The sequence below is a fragment of the Kogia breviceps genome, chromosome 3, assembly GCF_026419965.1.
Source record: "Kogia breviceps isolate mKogBre1 chromosome 3, mKogBre1 haplotype 1, whole genome shotgun sequence".
Lineage (NCBI taxonomy): Eukaryota > Metazoa > Chordata > Mammalia > Artiodactyla > Physeteridae > Kogia > Kogia breviceps.
The window spans coordinates 147,205,007-147,229,206 of NC_081312.1; the positions used below are offsets into that span (position 1 = coordinate 147,205,007).

The 24,200-nt window shown below is 36.0% G+C and overlaps 1 protein-coding gene across 1 annotated transcript in view; it reads left to right on the forward strand.

Annotated features, from left to right (window-relative positions):
- The window catches only part of WDR72 (WD repeat domain 72), a 202,426-nt gene that overhangs the window by 49,187 nt on the left and 129,039 nt on the right, over positions 1-24,200 (forward strand). Inside the window, exon 13 of the mRNA XM_067030726.1 lies at positions 11,934-12,136. Within this exon, the coding sequence (XP_066886827.1) occupies positions 11,934-12,136 (203 nt within the window). The remainder of the gene's footprint in view (positions 1-11,933; positions 12,137-24,200) is intronic.

Sequence of the window (24,200 nt, forward strand, 5' to 3'; positions counted from 1 at the left end):
TTTACATGACCTGTTGAAAATTTTCCTGACTACCTTGCCAGTCACTTTCTTTAGTTCTCTTCTCCTTATTGCCAACCAAACATGATTTACTTTAAACTTAGCCCTGAAGATGCCAATCCTCAAGGTCTGTGGTGGAATTGTACCCTACTGCACAGCATTATTCTTGCCCTTTCCTAGCTTTTAGTCAAAATACCTTCCCTAACCACTTCCTCAACCACAGCACATACAAATACCCTGAAACTTATCCTTTCTGAACCTCTGGGTTTTTTTGTACCTTCCTGCATTAAGAATTAAATAAGATGTGTATTAACTGCTAAGCAAAGATTAAAATGTACTTAATTAATGGTAGCTAATGGCAGTTTTGATGATGATGATGTTTAAAAGGAGGAGAAAAAACATATCTTACATATAATTCGTTCTGAAATAATTCAGAGCTTTAAAAGGCATTTTTTTGATGTGGTATATTATTGCTCAATCCCAGCTATTTAGTGAATCTCCTCCTGGTTTCTAATACTCAGAGTATGAACACAGGAGAAGGGGATTATTAAAAAGTATGGAATGTCTAGCCAGCCTTCACATTTATTTGTTTTTATGACTATGCATGTATGTATTTAGTTATTTATTTTGCTTAAGAAGCAGAACTTTCACATGTAAAATAGTGAAAACAACAACAACAACAAAACTTGAGGTCTAAATCTGTGGTCCAAAGTAAAAGTACTGCCACAAGTCCTACCTGCATTAGTTTCCTATTGCTGTGTAACATATCACCACAAATTTAGCCACTTAAAACAATATCCATTTATTAACTCACAGTTCTGTATGTCAGTCCAGGTGAGCTCAACTAGGTTCTCTGCTTAGGGTTTCACAAGGTCGAATTCAAGGTTCAGCTAACTGGGCTCTGAACTGGAGGCTTTGAGAAAGGATTCAATTCCAAGCTCATTCAGTCCTTGGCAGAATTTAGTTCTTTATGGTTGTAGGTCTGAGGTCCTTGCTGGCTGTTGGTGCTGTCACTCTCAGCTCCTCCAGGCCACTCCCTGATTCTTCTTTGTGGCTTCCTCTATCTTCAAAGCCAGCAATGGCACTTTGCATCCTTCTTATGCTTTAAATCTCTCTGACGTCCCCCTCTTCCACCAGCTGGAGAAAACCTTTGCTAATTTGGCCTGGCCCACCTGAATAATCTCCCTATATTAAGGTCAGCAAATTAGAAACCTTAATTATATCTGCAGTGTTACTTTTTGCCATATAACAACATAATCACTGAAGTGCTATCATCATATTCACAGGGGAAGGAATCACATAAAGATGAGGGTTATTGGGGGTTATTCGTAGAATTCTACCTATCATATTGGTGCTCAGGTAGGTTAGTGTCTCTAGGTCCCCATGGGTAAATGAACCCATGGAATGGAAGAATGAAGAAATAGGAGAAGCGTTTTGGGTAACTGGGTACAGAAACATGGCATGAAATTGTACAAGTGGCACTGGGGTGCCAGGATTATAGTGAAGGTACACTGAGAATCGGTGCTGACATTCCTGCTGGAGCTTTGGTCACCCATTCTTTGCCTAAAGGAAACCATTGCCATGTACCAAGGGGAAATTGATTGCAATCAAAAGGTTTTTGTCCTCCCATGACCACCATATCCCTTCAGCAAAAAAGTGACTTTCCATATGACTTCACCCCTCACCCAGCCAGCATCTTTATTCAGGAGACTATTCCCTGCTTTTTCCTTGTCCAATACTCTTCCTTTTTCCAGGAAAAATTCCAGATCAACTCAGCAAGATATTTACCTAATTAAATTAACTGACAACAGAAGTGAATAAATGATAGAGTCAAATCTCTAGGGATATTGTATCCCCTAAGTAACTTAACCTTCAACCAAGAAAATGAGGGAATAAAGTCTAGTTTTGAAATATTTTAAAAGTAAAAAATAAGCATGTCTGGTGTAAAAGAATCAAAAATACAAAGTGAATGGCATTTTACAATACTTAGAGGCAGTACAATTTTAATATTTTGTATATAATAGGTAATTATAAACTTAATTAAATATATTTTTGTATCATAATATAGAAATACTTTTCCATAAACATTCACTTCTTAAATTTGTTTTAAAATTATATGAAGTCTTAGAATGAGGTTAAAAATTGAAATTTATTCATAGTAGCTTCTATGGTGTTAGCACATGTTTAAAAAGAAGGAATATTTAATAAGTAAATACATTATCCAAAAAACTCTACTTTCAAAGTTGTTTAAAATTTATGCATTATTTGTCATCCTTATACTCAACAACTTTAAACCTCGATGTATTTTGGTCCTTTTTTTTCTTTCACCCCACCCCATCCCCACTCCTTTATTCAGTTTTTCTGGAGGTCAGTGATCAGAATTAGATGTGAGTGTTGAGGTGGCCCAGCTGATAAATCCCAGTGTTTCTTTGAATGCGCCAGAGGCAGTGGCAGAGCTGGGGTTAAGGTCGTGGTGGTCAGAGACTTTGTGAAAATGTATTCTACATACCCTTAAGGTACAGAAGGTTGACGTGAAGCCAATCGTGAGTTTATCATATTAGGACTTTTATATAGAGCAAAATGAGCTGCCTCCTTGGCAATCTATTTCACAGCTGATTTTTTTATATTCAAATACATTTAGGAGTGAAGGTACATGTCTTTATGCCTCGTTTAATGTTTTCAGATCCATCACCTATCCCCACCTTTCCCTTATTTTCTAGTTAGCTAAGTTTGATACCTCCAGGGTCCCCTGTCCCTGGTCAGAACCGCCATCAGTTATACATTTTCTGGAGTAAGATGCAGTAACTGTGAAATGGTTTTGTTAGGAAGGGGGCACCAGGTCGATCTCCATACACTTCTGCGAGCAAGGCAATGAACTTCATGTGTAACTGAAGATAAATGGTAAATCTTACAACAGACCCAGTGGTCAGATTCCTTGATATGTGGAATTTGACTACAGCTGTCAGTCAGCTGTTTTGTTGAAAGGTGATTTTATTAATTTGACTACAAGATTTGGTAGCAAGTCCATTATTTTGGCCTATTCTCTTTTAGAGAGAGTCACTTTCAAATATAACTGTCCTCTTAATTACTGCCCAATATTGTGGTGGATTCAGTTAGAAAATGCCTACCTGATGTAGAAAAAAGACTAACTCTGTGATGTGTCCACTCACATGTTCTTAATGTTAAACTTTAGTCATATAAGTGTAATTTATATTAATTACTAATCACATAATAGGAATTATTTACCAAATTCTGATTTTTTCACAATCCCATAATAAGCACAATATTTACTTGAAAAAAAATTTTTGGTTAAACAAATTGTTTAAAATTTGTTGGTTTATAATATATGTGATTTTACTGTGCTGGGAGGATTTTATGTTTCTGTACTAATGCTATTTCTCAGTGTTCTGAAGAAAAACACCATAAGTTATAATAAATCAATTACTGTCTCAAATTTATTTACATATAATTTTAAGTAAATAAAATGTTTATGTACAATGTGATAAAAAGTTAACCCATCTGCGTATCGTTTTTGAATCTTAATTTACTCATTATTTGCAGATGTATTCATCAAGTGATTATGTTTTCTTTTTTAACCATTTCTGTCCATTATGAGACTATAGCTATTGCTTTTCCTACAGACTTAGTTGACCTAGATGTTAAGTTGTAGAGCAAAGTTTATCTGGTTGGGGCTTTTAAATATGTAATTTAAAGCTATTCATTAATTGGTACTAGGCTATGATAATTTTGTTGATTTTGGAAAGCACATATTAGTGGGAGTTGAAAAATGTTTAGATAGAAGATAGCAAGTATTTAAAATATGGGAAGATTATAAGAGAAATAAAATCAAGGGAGCAACTTCTGATCATGTGGAAGGGAATCAATTGTAGAATATTACTACTCCTTCCTTTTCTTTATGTAGGTATTCAAGTCTATGACATATCAGGGATATTTTATCATCTAAATGCATTCTCTTTACCCTCTGCCTTGTTCTTCTATCACAATTGAAGGCAGCATCCTTCCTAGTACATGTCTTGCTTTAAAATATCTTGATACTTCAAAATCAGATTTCATTACAGGCACATTACAAAGTGATTATTTGCCCTATTTAAAAACAAAACAAAAAAGCTACAGATTCCTTATAAATATTGACAATCCCAATGAACTTAAAATATGACTGTATGTTAGCAACATACTGATTTACAACAGTTTCTGAATTTTCCATCTCTCCTTTCTTCTCTATGTGCAGAAACTGCCAAAGGTTTTATGCTGGTCTCTTGACAAACTTCCCTCCAAACTCTCTTGAAAATGACATTATTTCATCAGGATTTAATCCTCACTCATCTGCTGATAATGCTTAAGCCTTTGTCTCCCTGCTCTGACTGCTATCTGGAACTGTACTTGTTAACTTTTCATGTCTGTTTGGATGGAAACAGAAACATCTCCTCTAAAATATGTCATTCAGAGACTTACTTGTGTTTCCAGTTCCAGATTCTTGGGACATCAGGAAGGACCTGGCCACACTGCTGAGACCTGGGATAGGCGTCAGGCATGTGAATGCTGCTTTTCCCAGTGTTGGCTCCTCCTGGGCTCTAGGGTTGAAGTTTATAATGGGTATAATTTGGTGCTTTTTTCTGAGACCTCGGCGTGCTCTGATGCTTTCATAGCCACCTCCTTCCACTGCTACAAGAAAAGGGTAAAATTTGGTTTATTCATTCAGTGAGCACATATTGAGCTCTGCTTTGTACCAAGCTCATAGAATACATACTTGCCAAAAAGAATTTAGCATCTAGTAGAGAGACAGCTCTGCATTTAAGTAAGCAAATAAGATATACCAATTACAAATGTGTTAAGTTCTGCAAAGTAAAGAAGCTGAGATAGAAAACAATGCAACAGAGGAGAATTTACTTTAGAAAAGCCTCTCTGAGGAGGTGAGGTTTTAAGCTAATTCTTAAGGAGAAAGATGGAGCTAGCAGGAGAGAGTTTATTTTCAAAGATCTTTTTTCAAAAAAAAAAAAAATCTAATTTGTGAGCAAGGGGAGAATGACATGGGAGGAAGCAGGGGTGAGAATATGTCTTGTGGGTCAAGGAGTTTGGATTTAATCCCAAGTGTAGCCACCGTGAAAAATCATTAGCCAGGTTGCTGATGTCATATAATCCATTAAGAAGTATTTATCTAGCCTTTAATTTAGGCCAGACTCCAGCCTGGTTTACTGAGGAGGATTAAAAAGTAAGGCAAATGTATTATCCTACTCTGATTTTGATTATAACCTACACTGAGAGGCAAGGAGGAGTTTCGAGTCTCAGGTAGGAGGCAGGGGGACCACACCGATCTTATGCTCAGTGAGCTCAGGCCTGGTGTCAGGCAGATCCCAGAGCCACAGAGCTAAACTGCTCATGAGGGGCTGAGTGAGAACCCACTGATGTCAGAGGAGGACTGTCATATGGCACAGCACCCACTGTGTGCCAGAACCTATTCTAAGACGTTTTACATGTCTACTCAATCTAATTCTCATAGTAACCCTGTGAGGTAAGAAGGATTCATATCACCATTGCACAGATGAGGAAACTGAGGCACAGAAACAAAATGACTTGCCCAAGACCACACAACAGGTAAGGGTAAAACCAAGATTCAAGTGCGTGACAGGCTGGTGCTGAGTCTGCTCTTACCTACCATGCAGTGATGTCTCAGGGCTGTCAGCCTTGGTGGTAGAGAGGACCACAGCTAGGTGCACGGTTCCAAAGGGGGCCATAGAGAAAGTTCTAGTGTAAAAAAAGAAAATGTGATTAGGGATGCTATGGGGTGCTTGAATTAGTGATGAAAGCAGGATATACAAATGGAAATATTGTCAATATGGACCTAGGCTCTGCAAAGAGGGTCTTGGCTGCTTGTTATGTTTCTGTGCACTGGCTTTTTGAGGAATACGTAATTTCGGATCCGTGAAAACTGCTTGGAATACTTGCCAGTGCCATCTTTCCTTCATTCTCCCATACAGTGTTAATTGTTCTAAGCTCTCTTATGGTTGTTTCCATTCTCTAATGTACTACTGTATAGTTAGGATTAAAACAAATTGTGTAAAACCTCATATAAAAAATGCAAGATATTTATGATTTTTTAATGATATTTTATACAATGAATATTTTACCTGGGGTAGACTTTTTTTTTTTTTTTTTTTTTTCGGTACGGGGGCCTCTCACTGTGTGGCCTCTCCCGTTGCGGCGCACAGGCTCTGGACGTGCAGGCTCAGCGGCCATGGCTCATGGGCCTAGCCGCTCCGCGGCATGTGGGATCTTCCCGGACCGGGACATGAACCCGTGTCCCCTGCATCGGCAGGCGGACTCCCAACCACTGTGCCTCCAGGGAAGCCCATGGGGTAGACTTTATGGTATTTTTTGCACAACATCTACTTTGAGGGAGGAAATGGTATTGTCACTTTCAATAATATTTAACTCACATATGTCTCTGCGTATTTCCTTATTATGTTCAGATTTTTTCTTTTTTTTTTTTTTTTTTTGTGGTACGCGGGCCTCTCACTGTTGTGGCCTCTCCCATTGCGGAGAGCAGGCTCCGGACGCACAGGCTCAGCGGCCATGGCTCACGGGCCCAGCCGCTCTGCGGCACGTGGGATCTTCCCGGACCGGGGCACGAACCCGTGTTCCCTGCATCGGCAGGTGGATTCTCAACCACTGCGCCACCAGGGAAGCCCTCATGTTCAGATTGATCCAAATGAAGAGTAGGTGTGAGTTCAATCATATTCTTGATGTAGTACAGTGCAAAAGAAAAAAAAAAAAAAACCTAATTATCATTGAGTTCACTTTGGAAAGGAAAAGATCCCCTGAAATTAGAAGTTGAATTAAGCAGTTTTGTAAGCCTTCAGTTTCTGATATTTTTTAATATCAGGCAGTAGTGACTATTCTGTCTCTTGCCAAAGGCAGCTTATTAGAGTTGAAAAAGGCATGCTGTGTTGGACCTCCTTGGGGTCTGCCCTGCCGCCTAGGTTACTATTTATATTAGGACTACTGTTCTTGCTATTGACCCTCTCTAACAGTTTAAGTATATCTCTGAAGTTATGTAAATTCCATAATTTCAGGAATATATTTAAAGGAACATTCTGCATCAGAAGTGATTTAATGTGATACATTAATATTAGTCAGGATATAATCAGGAGAGAGAAATGACATAGTACTTTGAACAGAGATCATTTAACATTAAAAAATTAGTAACCACCATAAAGAATTTCAGTGGGAGGGACAGGTTAGTAAGAACTAAAGAAAACTAAAGAGTATAGGAATAGCAGATTTAAGGAGCAGCTATTACCCTAGAGCTGAGATAGCTGTCCAAGGAAGAGCCCTCCCCAACCCCAGTGCTAAGATCCCAACCTTGCTGGAGAGGTTATAGCTGTGGTCACTGGATGGTAGTGGAGCTGCTGTGGTGGTGTGGTATAACTTGCCAGAAATATGCCCTCTACGGGACTAGGGAAAGCAGTTCACAGGGAGATGCCTTACTGGAGGCACTCTGTTACGAAACCATCCAGAGAGTGTGCCGAGGGAAGCTGCTGTCTGCTGGGTGCTGCTAGCTTACTTGCACGGCAGGAGCCTGGTAATGGGGAAGACACCAGATCTGAGAAGAAAAACCCTTTCTTCTACTAGGTCCTTCTAGCACCTTTTATCCACAAAGGTTAACATTGCACCAGCTGTTAAAGGAAAAATATTGTAAAAGCCCATATCCATTTTCAGAGCAGGCAGTAAAGGGTGAATTTGGAGCTAAGATACAATAAATTGATAACTGGCATACATGGGAATCCCTATCTTTCCACTGTCAGGGTTTTGACAAAAGCTGTTGTGCTGAACTTATTAGAAAATCAACATATTATTTTTTAAATTCAATTTATGGTTTCTGGTCTTACATTTAGGTCTTTAATCCATTTTGAGTATATTTTTGTATATGGTGTTAGAGAATATTCCAACTTCATTCTTTTACATGTAGCTGTCCAGTTTTCCCAGCACTGCTTATTGAAGACACTGTCTTTTCTCCATTGTATATTCTTGCCTCCTTTGTCATAGATTAATTGACTAAAAATGCATGGGTATATTTCTGGGTTCTCTATTCTGTTGCATTGATCTATGTGTCTATTTTTATGCCAGTTTTGATGACTAACTTTTTAGTATAGTCTAAAGTCAGGGGGCATGATTGCTCCAGATCTATTCTTATTTCTCAAGATTGTTTTGGCTATTTTGGATCTTTTGTGTTTCCATACAAATTTTAAAATTATTTGTTCTACTTCTGTGAAAAATGCATTGGTATTTTGATAGGGATTGCATTGAATCTGTAGATTGCCTTGGGGAGTATGGTCATTTTAACAATATTCTTCCAATCCAAGAATAAGGTATATCTTTCCATATGTTTGTGTCATCTTCAATTTCTTTCATCAGTGTCATAGTTTTCTGAATACAGGTCTTTTACCTCCTTAGGTAGGTTTATTCCTAGGTATCTTACTCTTTTTGATGTGATGATAAATGGGATTGTTTCCTTAATTTCTCTTTCTGATAGTTCATTGTTAGTATATAGAAATGCAAGATTTCTGTATATTAATTTTGTATCCTACAACTTTACCAAATTCATTGATGAGCTTTAGTAGTTTTCTGGTGGCATCTTTAGGATTTTCTATGTATAGTACCATGTTATCTGTAAATAGTGACAGTTTTACTTCTTCCTTTCTAATTAGTATTCCTTTTATTTCTTTTTCTTCTCTGTTGTGGCTAGGACTCTTTGACATAAATCATAGCAATATTTTTTTGGATCTGTCTCCTAATACAATGGAAATAAAAACAAGAATAAATAAATACAACCTAATTAAACTTAAAAGCTTTTACAGCAAAGGAAACCATCAACACAACAAAAAGAAAACCTACTGAATGGGAGAAAGTATTTGCAAATAATATGACTGAAAAGGGGTTAACATCCAACATATATAAATAGCTCATACAACTCAACATAAAAAAAAATCACAACTGGATTAGAAAATGGGCAGAAGAACTGAATAGACATTTTTCCAAAGAGGACATGCAGATGGCTATGCACATTAAAGGACACTCAGCATCGCTAATCATCAGAGAAATGCAAATCAAAACCACAATGAGATATCACCTCACACCTGTCAGAATGCCTATCATTAAAAAGAACACAAATAAGAAATGTTGGCAAGGATGTGGAGGAAAGGGAACCCTCCTGCACTATTGGTGGGAATGTAACTTGGTGCAGCCACTGTGGAAAATAGTATAGAGCTTCCTCAAAAAAGTAAAAATAGAACTACCATATGATCCAACAATTCCACTCCTGGTTATATAAATGAGAAAAACAAAAACAATAATTCAAAGAGACACATGCTCCCCTGTGTCCATAGCAGCATTATTTACAACTGCCAATATATGGAAGCAACCTAAGTGTCCATTGACAGATGAATGGATAAAGAAGGTATGGTATATACATACAATGAAATACTACTCAGCCTTAAAAAAGAATGAAATTTTGCCATTTGCCACAACATAGATGGACTTGGAGGGTATTATGCTAAGTGAAATAAGTCAGACAAAGACAAATACTGTATGATATCACTTATATGTAGAATCTAAAAAATACAACAAACTAGTGAATATAACAAAAAAGAAGCAAACTCACAGATACAGAGAACGAAGTAGTGGTTACCAGTGGGGAAAGGTAAGGAGGAGGAGGCAATATAGGAGTAGGGAATTAAGAGGTATAAACTATTAGGTATAAAATAAGCTACAAGTATATATTGTGCAAACCAGGGATTATAGCCAATATTTCATAATAACTATAAATTGAGTATAATCTTTAAAAATTGTGAATCACTATATTGTAAACCTGTAACTTACGTAATATTGTACATCAACTATACTTCAATACAAAAGGAAAAAAGAGAGTAGATATGCCTTGAAGAATGTCATTATAATTAAGCAAATAAAATTTTTGCAGCCATTTTGAGAAAAAAATGCTATTTACTTATTTGTCTATGAACTTTTAAAGAAACTGACTCACTGTAACCACTCCCCCTTATCACATTTGTGCTTCAACTAGTTCTCTGAAACAAAATGATCTAATTATTTTAAGTATTTAATAATTAGTCAGGATGGGAACGACTGCTTACAAAAACAAGTGCTCAATATTTGTGGGAATGGGAGGTTTTTAGTTTGGAGTGGAAATAACTTATGTGTTACTTTAAATATTATACCAAATTAGTTTTCAGATGTCTCTTGCCTCTGCATTACCATTAGATTTTAAGTAGCTCCAGGGGTACCAGGCTCGAGTCATTCTTGTTTACTCTGTATTATAGTTTGAGTAGCCACAGAAAATCTATGAGAAGAAAATACCCATTTGACACTGTATTTATAGAGACTCCGCACAAACACAGTGAACTTTAGATGTTTCAGACACAAGTTCTGGAATACAATTATTTTCAGGAAGAAGTAATAACTGTAGTAATTACTGTTATCTTTGGGTTGAGAAGCTCTTCTATTGTCGTCCTTAAGAGAGATGATCTTCTTGATGTTGTTGCCCAGTTTACTTGTTGAAGATATGTCAATCTTGATGGAAAAGGAAAGCTTAGAGAAATAGCATTTATAAGATTTATATGTTAAAGATATCAATTTATGAATGTAGAAATGTTATTATGAAAAGATATCACTGTTAAGAGACCAGAGACTAAATTTCTCCCCAATATTTTAGCATAGTAGCTCTTAGTGATTCAGAATCCAAAGCACCGACTAAAGGTAGCTTATTGCTGAAAAGGAAAGATATGGAAGAGAGAAGGAGAAATGAGTAAGGACTGAATAGTCATAATCTTCAAATCTATCTAAAGACATAGGGGTATAGAAGCATTCTTTCTATTTTCTTATTGTAATTACTTTAAATCATTTTTTTCTTAATACTGTCAGTAAGAATGATCTTTTTCCTTCTTAGCAAATAGTACAACTTCTTTTTTCATTGGCAGGAAAGGAATAATAAGAAATAAAATTCTGTGTTTAGATTCTATGTCAAGTTAATTTTCCTTAGCTGCTTTATTTAGTAGGATATAGAGTATATATTTAATACAGTATGAATAATACAAATGAACTCATAATTGAAATGAGAGAGTAGTCATGTTTAATTGATATTTATCAAGATTCCACTGAGTGTCATAACATTGCATTTTATAAAAACACTCTCTGTGAATTGTTTTCTGATACTTTTGCTCTATTTCATACTTGTTCCTTTTAACTGTAAATTGAACTTGTCAGTATTTTGAAATTCTGAAACTGCAAGAATGGCAGAGAAGAGGGCAAAATAGTTTTTTTCTCTCCGAATAAAATAAGAAATAAAAGCCAAAATATATAACAGCAACAATATCAGCAATACCACCACGAGCAACAAAACCCTACAGTGGCCTGCATTCCTGAAGCTGAGGGTACTTGGTCATCTCTGTTCTTATTTCCCCTATTCACGTAAATGCTGTATTACCAATAGAAACATTTTAAGGTTGGGAACCCAAGCAAAGCACTGTGGATTCTCTGTTGTTTGTGAGTTGGAACACTAGGGGACAGCACTAAAATATTCCATAGTTGTTTGTTATTGATCACTTGCATACTGTATAATAAGTATGAGATTTTACTGTTAACGACTATTGAATGCCCTGTTGATTTCAGTGGATGAAAAAGCACAAAGAGGAAGATGAGCTTTTCAAGTCTATAATTTCAGCCTTTGTAAAATGATGATTTGAATAATTTAGAGGAAGCTCCAGGCTGTTTTTTGGTTGCAAGGAGATAGTAAGGCATGATAACTTAAAGAATTGTGATTTTGTGTTACAAGTGGTTTCTTCTTTTCATTCTTTGGGGGTAAATATTTTGCACAAATTTTTATTTCTAATCTTGTTTTCCAGGCACTTTGGAAAGACATGAAACGGGAGAAAGAGCAAGGATTATTCTTAATTGTTGTGATGATTCACAGCTTCTAAAGCCTGAATCTGTACTTCCAGTTGCCTCAGAGACACATAAGCACAAAAGTGTAGAACAGAGGTCCTCCAGCTCCTACCAGTTTGGGCCAATACCTTGCCCTGGTCTGCAGGTGGAGTCTTCATGTAAGGTAAGTTCAAATCAAGCTGCTGCTTATGAAGAACATTATCAACCCTGAGTAAGAAGTAATGTGCTTTCATAAATATGTGGCCATTAAATATCAGCACAAAGATAAGAACTCAGAGATGATCGCATCTACCAGATGTACCTACCAAGAGATCTTGGGTGAATCAGGATAACTTTTTGAGTGATTATTATTTTTGAATGACTATAGCATTCTTTTTTGATAAGACAGTTCTTGGCTTATCAAGATTGAGACAGTTTTATATTAATCCTTGAATTCTAGACGGTTTTCAATGAAAAGGGGGGAAAATTATATTCTGTGATCAGGATCAATTTTTTTTTTTTCACTTGGGTATTTGACCTCTTTTTAAAATGCTGATTACAAATAAACCAAAAAACATCAGAAAAACTGGATCGTTGTTTGGGCAATTCTTTTGGTATACTCAGCATCTCTAGGATCACTAGCTCTTTAGGATTCCAGGCCTCAGTTAACACACAACAATGGAGTTTACATTCATTTTCTCAAGCCACGTTAACCAGTGTCACAGAAATTTGCATGAGTTTGATTATTTTTTTTTCAGTTCTAAACATGACATAGCAATTTAATCTGATTTCTTTAAGGGATTCTTCCATTCTTCTGTCATCTACACCTCCAAGTTATCCCCTCCTCAGGTTGCAACTGTGGCATTTATATGCATATATATATAATGTAATATTTTTTTATGTAAATATATTTTCATAATAATGTCTATCTCTTTTTAATGGCTGCATCATGCTCTATACTGTGTATATACTATACTGACATGAATTATTTTCCTATGGCTTAATATATGGATTGTTTTTTATGCTTCGGTTTAGGACTAACACAACTATGAACCTAAAGTTTTCTTTTTAATATTTAGTGTTATTTAATGGGATATATTTCCAGAAGTGGGGTTTCTAAGTCAAATTTTAGCTGGTTTTTATTTATATGTTGTTAACATTTTCCATTATTTTAATGATATTATGAAGACTTAAAGTAACATTAATAAGTTTAAATAAGACTTTACCTCATGTGTATGTATGTAGTTAGAGGCAAAAGGATGTGTCATTTTTTAAGTAAGTCCAATTGGCTGCTAAGCTTTGCCTCAGAGCTGCAGGGGTGGAGGTGAGGGCACCAGCATATGAGCCTCAGCTTTTTAGGTTTAAAGGCTAGATTTTGATTTTATCAGTGAGGCCAGAGTTTGTCAACCTTTTGAGAACTGAGTCATACTAACCAAACACCCAAGAAATGAATATTTAAACTAGAATGACAATTCTTTAATGTTTAATGATAAATATGATGGCAGTTCATTGCTCAGCACAGTCTCACAGTAGCAAAGCTACAGGGCATGAGGGAGAATGGGGAGGTGGAATTTTAGGAGAGGATCCTTGATGGGCATGGAGTCAGAGCCCCAGGGTATTCATTCACTGAGCTCTAAGAAGATAATGCAGTCTGTGCTTTCAGCCCATCGGGGTACTGTCTCCCTTGGTCAAGGCTGATATACATTGAAAAATTTCTAAATTTTGGATTTCTCTCTTTAGGCCAGCTACTTTTGTTTATGCTTTCTCCTGCAGATGTTAAAACCAGTGATTAGGCTGCAGCTGTTTTTCCCCTTTCTTTCCTTTTCTCATTTAGTTTAATTGTTTTTAGATTTTCCAAATCTGTTTTTCATGTTCTTAACTTGAAATAAGTCATGGTTTTCTTTCTTTTGGCTACGCCGTGTGGCATGTGGGACCTTAGATTCCAATCTGTGCCCCCTGCAGTGGAAGCTCGGAGTCCTAACCACTGGACCACCAGGGAGTTCTCAGGAAGTCATGTTTTATAAGGACAATTATATCAATATGATGAAATTTTTTAACATTCACAACTGAAGTTGAAAGTGATAGGGTCTTAGTCTCCTAAAGTGGGAGACAGAACCACACTTCTATTACGTATTTTAAGGTTGGGGTAAATAAAGCCCAGTGAGTGAGCCCAGCTGACTGCCAAGCATTCCCATCTTAATGTGGCTTTGTTGCTTTTCTTTCACAATATAATTTGTATTTTATAGTGGAAATTATACGCTAGAATAGTGGATGAGAGCTTGGATATGCCTCTTGACTCGTGCATGTCATATGCCTAAGGTCTGCAGGAGCAAATCTCATTCATCAAGTGCGTATTTTACTAGTTTAATTCCCAGAAGGTAAACTTACTGCTGTTTCTTGCAGGACCTCAGAGCTACCCTTTAGGTAGTGATAATAGTAGATATAGATTTCATTTTCTTTATATAATTTTGTTTCTTTCTTGACTCCAGAAGGCAATAAAATGCCGAGGTCTTGTTTTCCTACTCTTAGGCTGATTCCAACTTCATTTCCTAGCTGCTGCCCTTTACCTTAGATGACTGCAATTTCCAACATTTACTCTCTACAGAGGTGGAGAATTGAATTAGACAGGACTATCACCTCCTTTGTTCTATGTACTTTATTTCTCTTATTATTGAGCTTACTGTTGAGTAGAGCTATTTTTATTTGTGCTTCTCCTAAGTTATATCTTCTCCAATTATGTACTGCATAGACTTCTTAGACTTAATCCTTTAAGATTGTTTTATCTTAATATTTTATTTATGAATTTGATAAGCATAAAATTTCAAGAATGCTTATAAATTCTCCATTCTCCTCTTTGTTAATATAGTAAAATGCTTCATTAGTTTTCATAAGAAAAAAAATCAGATTTAAAGAAGAGGAATTGAATCACACTTATTTCAGAGCTGGGAAAAATGAAGGACAATAAGCCTGTAAAATTTGGAACTATGTAGGGTTACTCTGTGTTTCAGAATTTTTTGGTATGGACTTCAGTGAGAGACAAGTGAAATATTTTCGAATGGTAGCATGAACTGTTTAAACGGAAGAATAGCATGTAATATCTGTGTGGTGAGCTCTTTTTGTTTGGCAATATTTTGCATTTATTAGGATGCTGTGTCCACTTTTCCTTCTTGCATTTGAAGAGTGCATATATATTTAGGAGAAGGTTTTAAACAGAACAACAAATACAATAAAACATTTAAAAAATGGGTCCAATTAGAAAGGCCAAAGGAGTTGAATTTGTGCAGCTAGGCAAAGAAAAATCTTTGGGGTAGGAGAGGACCAGAGTCTTAAAGGATTTAAAGGAATACAATATCATATTAGTGATGGGGAACTGCTTTTCTCAGATTCTGCTGAGGATAAAACAAGATAAAAACCGTTTAAATTGCAGTGGGAGGAATTTAGCTTCAAAGTAGAAAATAAACAACCTTACTGAAGTCATCTTTACATGGCAGAACTCTTCGTTACCTCATCAGATTTTAACGAGGGAAGGTCTTTTTTGTCTATTATTCTATTGGTTGGTTTTAAATTCTTTTTCCACACTTCTTGTCTGTAAAATGAGTAAAAAAATAAACAGGATTATTTTAACTGCCACAATTTAGACCCATTGTAATGTCCTGGAAATGCCTTTTAAAAAGACAACCTGATTTTCTGTAGAATGGGTCCCCAACAGCTCCCCCTGGTTGCTTTTTTAGAATTACATGGTTTAATATGGCAGCCATTAACCATACGTGGCTATGGAGCACTTGAAATTTGGCTTACACCACATGTTAAAATGATGTTTTGGATATATAGGATTAAATAAAATATATTATTAAAACCAATTGCACCTGTTTCTTTTTATGTTTTTCAATATGGCTACCAGGCAGTTTAAAATTACACCTGCAGTTTGCATTTTATTTATGTTGGACAAATGTTGAACTAGACCAGAGATAAGCAAACTTTTCTGTAAAGGACCAGATGGTAAATATTTTAGGCTTTGCGGGCCGTATTTTTGCTGTTGTAACTATTCAGCTCTACTGTTGGAGCACAGAAGCCACCACAGACCATTCTTAAACAAATGAGTGTGGTTGTGTTTTGATAAAACTTCATTTACAAAATCAAGCAGTAGACCACATTTGATACTCACTGGCCATTATTTGCCAATTTCTGATCTAGTCAGTCCTCTCTAGACTTGGAAATCATGAGGTACTTGGAGGAACTAGCAAAATAGCCAATACCTACCCCCTCCCTAGATATCTACATTTTTAATAAAGCAACTTATCCCAACTTCTTCTGCACTATGAGGAATGTAATCCAAAAGCCCTTGTATCAAGTCTGTTCCCTGACAGCATTCATGAAATTGATGTGTTTGAAAATCTGCCCTTTGTGGAAAACAAATGTGCACATTATGCTTCCTAATCCAAGCAAGATTTTTTTAAATGAAATTTTCTTTAAATAAAGCACTTATACATGCATCATTATCTAAATATATAAAATTGATTATAATAATGTATTTACATTTATTTACGTTCCAGTTGAGCTTCCTAGAAATACGTTTGTATTTTTTTAACCTTTAGTTGACCTTAGAGTGATGCCTGTTTGGTGCCATTTGCTGAAAAATCTTATTAGAGCTTTATCCTGCTACCTCTTATAAAACACAGATGGTGTACTGGAAGGTCACCAATAGAAAATCAGATCCCACTACAACATATTATTTTATTGGAATGCAACATTAGTTCTTTTACATTTTATGAAACAAAAACATAACCAAAATGGAACTAGAGTAGTTTCTTAGTTGTGCAATTTGAAAATTTCACCTACGAATTTACATGTGTCAATATGAAATAATAATTCACTGTGGCAATATTGCATGTTGCAGATTAACTCAGTTTTCTTTAAACTATCTATATTTTACTATCAAAATTGAATTATTACAAAAAGAATAATATTTATTTGAAAACAATTGTGTTATATAGGGATAAATCCTGAATATAGAATGATAATTTTCACATTTTTGATTAGTAGTTAATTTTCAGTACTCTTTTTAATGTAATAAACAGCATATGCCTATTGTTTCTAATGTAGACAATATTTTGCATCAATTTTATATAATTTTAAAAGAAAACAGATTTTTATTATTAGACATGCCAGCCCTTCATGAATATAGGAATTTCTCTCTGTTAACATTGGATTAAGATTTTTGTTTTAAGTATTTTGATTTAGTGAATCCCAACTCAAAACTTAGTGCCTAAATGATATCACCTGTCCTAGTGAGATAGAATAGAGAAATATACAATAGCAGAGAAATAAGTCAATTTGCTTTTTGAACACATGTGAGGTGGTGCAAGTTTTTGACAGTGTAACCATTTCTCATAAGCATTTTATATGGTAATTTTAACTACTGTAAGTCAAAAAAATTTCTGTAATATGCAATTTTTTGTAGCTGTTTTATAAAGGATATCCCTTTTCTTACTTTGTGGCATGAGTTTGAGCATTTTTGATACAAACTTCCCTCAGTGTTGAGGAAAACTCTGAAAAGCATATCACAGCTTTGTTCCAAAACTAATTCAGGAGGTCTCAGAGTCACTGTGAAAAGTAGGAACCCCACACCATTAAATGACTCCAGCTGTCTGCCGCACACACAGAAGCAACCCTGAATTTCCTCACAGGACTTCAAAGACTTGCTTGTATCTAAACATTCGTTGGCCATGTAAATCAGAAGCACAAAAGGAGAATGCTCCTATTTCATGGTGCGCGGCTGGTCTGAGTCCGGCTTTGTGCTGCACGTGCCGGTGGGGAGTGCCAGAAACAGAAGGGCACTGTTCTGACTCGTGTGACAAATGTAGTTAACACCAGATCCATATTAATGTTGTCAAGTTCCCTTGATGTATTTAAACAGATTTTAATTATTTTCAGCGTCCAAAGGCCTGAAATATATAGCCTAATAGTTCTTCAAAGAAAGCTTACTTAATGTGTGAATGTAAAACCTCTCATAAAAATGAAACTTTTATATTAGCCTTAGTCATTGACATAGGTTATTCATCAAGTCAGCAATTTGTGTGGCAAAGTGCCATTTGAATAGCGTATTGTTAGGCTACTTATGGTCCACTTGACAAGGGCTCTTTCTGTAAATAGTGCAATTTGACTCCAGCTGTTAAAGAGTGGCTTTGACAGCAGCCAAATAGAATGGAGATGCCTTACTGCACTGCCGAAAAATCAATATTGGGTTCTTGTTCATGGTAACCTGTTCTTTTCTCTTCTGTAGATTTATAAACAACTATCAAGGGTTTATAAGTGGAAGTTTAAGTATTATTTTAAATGTAATTCACTTTGAGTTTCAAATTAAGACTTGTGATAAATGGTACAAGTGCAGAGTTTTAGGATAGTATTTCCACCCCCTGGTTCATGTTTAGTCACAATTACAGTTAAGGTGAATTTGGATTCTCCAGCTACAATAAAAAAGAATTAGTGTAAAACATGGACTCAAAATTGTGTGCCTATTGTATATTGCCAGTGAAATTATTTCTTCTTTTTGATTCTCTTATCAGTTTATCTTCTGTGTCCTCCATCTTCTCTGTGTGTGTACCTTTTTGTACAGATGGCAGGGTTCTTTGTGGCTGTGCCCATGGCAACACCCACAGATGTTGACAGCCAGTAATGTCCCCCGTGTTGTTGAAGATTTCCCTAAAGCAGAGTCTTGCTGGTTTTGAAGATTTTTCTAGCGTTTTCAGCAATACAGGGTTGCTATGATACCTGGCTGGCGGTAATAGATATTGAATCTTTTAATTACAGTAACCATACACAAGGACTTTTTTCACTGGATTTCTCTGCTGTTGCTAGCTGTTATATTTAAGATACAGAAGAGGCATTGAAATTATATACTCAAGATGAGAAAAAAATTTCCAGAGTTTACTTCGAATTCCAATATTTAATTTAAAAAATTTCCTAGTATAAAAACCTTTCAAGCAGACTGATGGAAATATAGTTTATTTAAATTGCAGATATAATTTGTTTAAATTATTTCTAGTTTTGACTGAACTTGATTTTGAATTTTTATTGTTTACCTGAAATGTCGTTAAGCCTTTGTCTAAGGTGTGCTAAGCAGGATTTGAAAAACTGTCATTTTTAACATGGGAAAAGCTGATGGAATGTGTACTTTCTCAAATGCCTCTTTCAGTGAAAGCTGTTAAAGTAGCCATCTTCCTATTACTGACCAACTCTGCATTTATGAGTTTGTGGCTGAGATAGCAACTGAACATTCATAAAGCTGATAATATAATTGTGTACCTGTAAGGCTGATTCAAGGTCAGTGTTATTGTTTTTATAATTGCTGATAGGCAGTTCTCATTTCTTCAAGAAAGGTTTGTTCTGCTTTGATTTTAGTTGGTTTCAAAAAATGTTATCCATTCTGTTAATTCTAAAGTAAATCTTTTCACTGAATAAATGTTTATGTCATTCTTTAGTGCTAGATTTAGCCTAGATTTACCTCAGTATTTTTCCCCACCCCCACAATATTAATCAATCCTGTAAGAAACATGGGAATCTAGGATTATAACTTTTCTCTTGTATTAAATATTCTGATTATAGTCATCAATTGAGTTGTGGGTGAGGATTCTATCTTAGAAACATGAAGAAAAGTTAAACATATCAGGCAGTTTTATTTTGTATTTAGATTAATCTAGGGACAGAGTAGCATAACTTATTAAAGCATGTCTTTAAATTTGACACCATTTGCACAATAATTTTATAGGGATATTTTAGAAAATATATATTATGTAATAATGTACCTACCATATTACCCACCATAACCATTTAGAGACTTTTTGTTTCTCCCTCATTTCTTTTCTTTCCTACATTTTTTTTTCTCAGTTGTAATTAAAAGCAAAACAAAAACCCTGTGACTTTCCAAATTTGTTAAGGCCAGGTTCTTTTTTTTTTTTTTAAACATCTTTATTGGAGTATAACTGTTTTACAATGGTGTGTTAGTTTCTGCTTTACAACAAAGTGAATCAGTTATACATATACATATGTTCCCATATCTCTTCCCTCTTGCGTCAAGGCTAGGTTCTTATAGGACCTAAAGATGGACCTATTCAACTTACTGAAAGAGGTCTAAATCTTCTGGTATACAAATTCACTCCAGTGGATTTAGATGTTCTGTTATTGAGCAAATTGCTGGTTCTGATTAAAAGATGATGGTAAATGTTACTCCTTACAGAAACTTGGAGTTTTCTTGGTAACAAAGTCTTTGACATCAGGAATATTTTCTGTTTATATCCTATTTTTGATGACTACCACAATGGATGACATTTTGAGGAGTAAAAAGTGAAGTTTACAGAAATTCAGATGTTGAGTTAACTAAAAGGGTTAGCGGCTTATAAAAGGAAAGAAATGAAAGAGAATAAAATCTTTCCTTTTGAAAGCTGGTAATGTCACTTATAGACTGAGAGTACCATCTGGACCCATTTAAAGGAATCGCAACAGGAGCGCTCCTTCTGTACCAATGACTTATGTTGAAACTGGCCCTAAGAGAGCAGCAAATGCAAAACTGTAACAGGAAGCAATTCAAGGAAAAGAGAGCAAGCATCTCTTCTCATGGAATATTTCCCCTATGTTGGTAAGAACAAAATGTATGTATGAAGACTTCAGCTTTGAATCTGTAGATTGCTTTGGATAGTATATTCGTTTTCACAATGTTGATTCTTCCAGTCCAAGAACATGGTATATCTCTCCATCTGTTTGTATTGTCTCTAATTTCTTTCACCTGTGTCTTATAGTTTTCTGCATACAGGTATTTTGTCGCCTTAGGAAGGTTTATTCCTAGGTATTTTATTCTTTTTGTTGCAGTGGTAAGTGGGATTGTTTCCCTAATTTCTCTTTCAGATTTTTCGTCATTAGTGTATAGGAATGTAAGAAATCTCTTACTGTGCATTAATTTTGTATCCTGCTACATTACCAAATCCATTGATTAGATCTAGTAGCTTTCTGGTAGCATCTTTAGGATTCTCTATGTATAGTATCATGTCATCTGCAAACAGTGACAGCTTTACTTCTTCTTTTCCGATTTGGATTCCTTTTATTTCTTTTTCTTCTCTGATTGCTGTGGCTAAAACTTCCAAAACTATGTTGAATAATAATAGTGAGAGTGGACATACTTGTCTTGTTCCTGATCTTAACGGAAATGGTTTCAGTTTTTCACCATTGAGAATGATGTTGGCTGTGGGTTTGCCATATATGGTTGAGGTAGGTTCCCTCTATGCCCACTTTCTGGAGAGTTTTTATTATAAATGGGTGTTGAATTTTGTTGAAAGCTTTTTCTGCATCTATTAAGATTATCATATGGTTTTTATCCTTCAGTTTGTGAATATGGTGTATTACATTGATTGATTTGCGTATATTGAAGAATCCTTTCATTCCTGGGATAAAACCCACTTGATCATGGTGTGTGATCCTTTTAATGTGGTCTTGGATTCTGTTTGCTAGTATTTTGTTGAGGATTTTTGCATCTATGTTCATCAGTGATATTGTAGTTTTCTTTCTTTGTGACGTCTTTGTCTGTTTTTGGTTTCAGGGTGATAGTGGCCTTGTAGAATGAGTTTGGGAGTGTTCCTTCCTCTGCTATATTTTGGAAGAGTTTGAGAAGAAAGGGTGTTAGCTCTTCTCTAAATGTTTGATAGAATTCACCTGTGAAGCCATCTGGTCTTGGGCTTTTGTTTGTTGGAAGATTTTTCATCACAGTTTCAATTTCTGTGCTTGTGCTTCGTCTGTTCATATTTTCTATTTCTTCCTGGTTCAGTCTTGGAAGTTTGTACTTTTCTAAGAATTTTTCCATTTCTTCCAGGTTGTCCATAAGGGGGAAGGGTAAGCTGGGACAAAGCGAGAGAGTGGCACTGACATATATACATTACCAAATGTAGAATATCTAGTGGGAAGCAGCCACATAGCACAGGGAGATCAGCTCGGTGCTTTGTGACCACCTAGAGGTGTGGGATAGGGAGGGTGGGAGGGAGATGCAAGATATGGGTATATATGTATATGTATAGCTGATTCACTTTGTTATACAGCAGAAACTAACACACCATTGTAAAGCAATTATACTCCAATAAAGATGGTAACAACAACAACAAACTTTAGCTTTATTCATTGGAACTAAGAGCATGAACTTACTGAAAAATATTTCCAGCTAATATTCTCATCCATTTTTCTGCATTGGGTTTTAATAGTGACATCCTGAAGGCACAACCAGTTCTCTGCATCCCCAAATGGCATTCATGACATTAAATACAAATAATGACATAAATTACATTTTTTGTAATTTTCTATGTACTATGAAGCTCATATTAATCTGGAAACAGTTTTTTTTTATCCTAAATTGAAATTTCCCACATAAGCTTTCAGTCCAGGTATGATTATTCCTATCAGATATTTTAAAAATGGTCATAAGAGGCTCCTGTGAGCAGCAGGGCCTTTCTTATACACGTGTTTAACTTCAAGCACATCCAAATATAACTGAAAATTTTAGGTTTTATTTTTTTTCTTCACATGTTGTCTGAGGCCTGCTGGTTTTTAGAAAGCTATTATGAAAGCTTACAAAATATGAAGTTTTACTCACCTTTACTACTTTCTTCCCAGCTCCCACTAGAGGTCTCATTATACAAAACTTGGCCCTCTACATTTACTCTCTGGTAGCAAATATCTTACTTCCTTTTTTGCTCCTTGAACTAAAATAATAATCTGGATGCATAAAAAGTAGTAATGGAGGGAGACAGGTTCATCAGACCCTTTATTCCTAGTTTTAGCATTGTAGCCTGTTAGAACCAGAAGTGGTCAAATTATCTGTTCTCTCCTTTCTTAGGAGAATTTTGGAGCCCAGTCTTGATTGAATCACACAGTAAATTCGGTTTAGAGCCGGAACTGAGACTTTCTGGTTCCTGTCTCTGCTCTCTCAGTGTCAGTATAGCTGAATCCACTTGTGGATGGATCCTGTAGCCAGACTTTGACCTGCCAGATTTCTCTCATGGCTGGGTTCCTGTGTTGTCCTCTCTTCACTTCCCCATCCCATCTTCTTGAAGATTCTTTGCCAGCAGAGCTTGGGATCTGGTGTACTAAAAGTTGGTTTTGGATATTTTTATAGTCCCAGAATTTCATAATTCCCTGGCTTTTCTGTGATTAGTTGACAGGATTTAGCTTTTGCTTGGAGCTCTGATTTTTCATTTCTCTGTCTGATCACACTCCTTAGTATACATCTGCCTTTCAGGTTGCCTCTTTTTGGGAACCAGTGGTCTCACTAATGACCACTCTGGCTTCTTCTACCTGAACCCTTTGAGATGAAGGTGTTTTAGTTTTCTGTTGCTATGTAGCGAATTGCCACAAATGTAAGGGCTTAGAACAAATTACACTTATTATATCACCATTTCTTCTGTGCCAGGAATCTGGCATGACACTGGGTTCTTTGCTCAGGGTGTCATGTGACTGAAATCCAGGAGTGGGCTGCAACTGCTGTATCATTAGGACCCCTAATTACTTGGGGTCCTCTTCCAAGCTTATTCAGGTTATTGGCAGAATTCATTTGCTTCTGGTTGTAGGACTGGAGTCCCTGTTTCCTTGCTGGCTGTCGACCAGGGGGGCCACACATTCCTTGACATACAGTCTTTTCATCTTCAAGCCAGCAGTGGAGAATTTCTTATGTAGGGAGTCCCTCTAGTACTCTGAATCTCTGACTTCCCCCTCAGCCACCAGCCATAAAAAACTCTCTGCTTTCAAAAACTCAATGTGATTAAGTCAGGACAACTCAGATAATCTTCCTATCTTAAAGTCAACTGATTTGGAACCTTAATTACATCAGCACAATCCCTTCATGGCAGTACTTAGATTACTGTTTGGTTGGATAACTGGAAGAAGACATGCTTTGCCAGGTTTTGAGAATACTGGGGGCAATCTTACAATTCTGCTTATAGATGGGAATCATTCTAACTCAGGGTGACTGCTGTCTTAGGACTATTACTCTCTTCTTCTGGTTCTGTAACATTCAACATCTGCTTAAGTGCCCTGATTAGCTATCCTGGTACTAATCGTTTCTGAAGTTTGAATCAAACTCTTGTTTCTCTTTGGGACCTTTTCATCCTGTCTGTTCCTTCAGGGAATTCCACATGCTGGACACCTGGAAGCATAGTCAAAACCTAGAAAATAGCTCCTTTAATATTTTAGGATGTTAATAAATTTCAAATTGT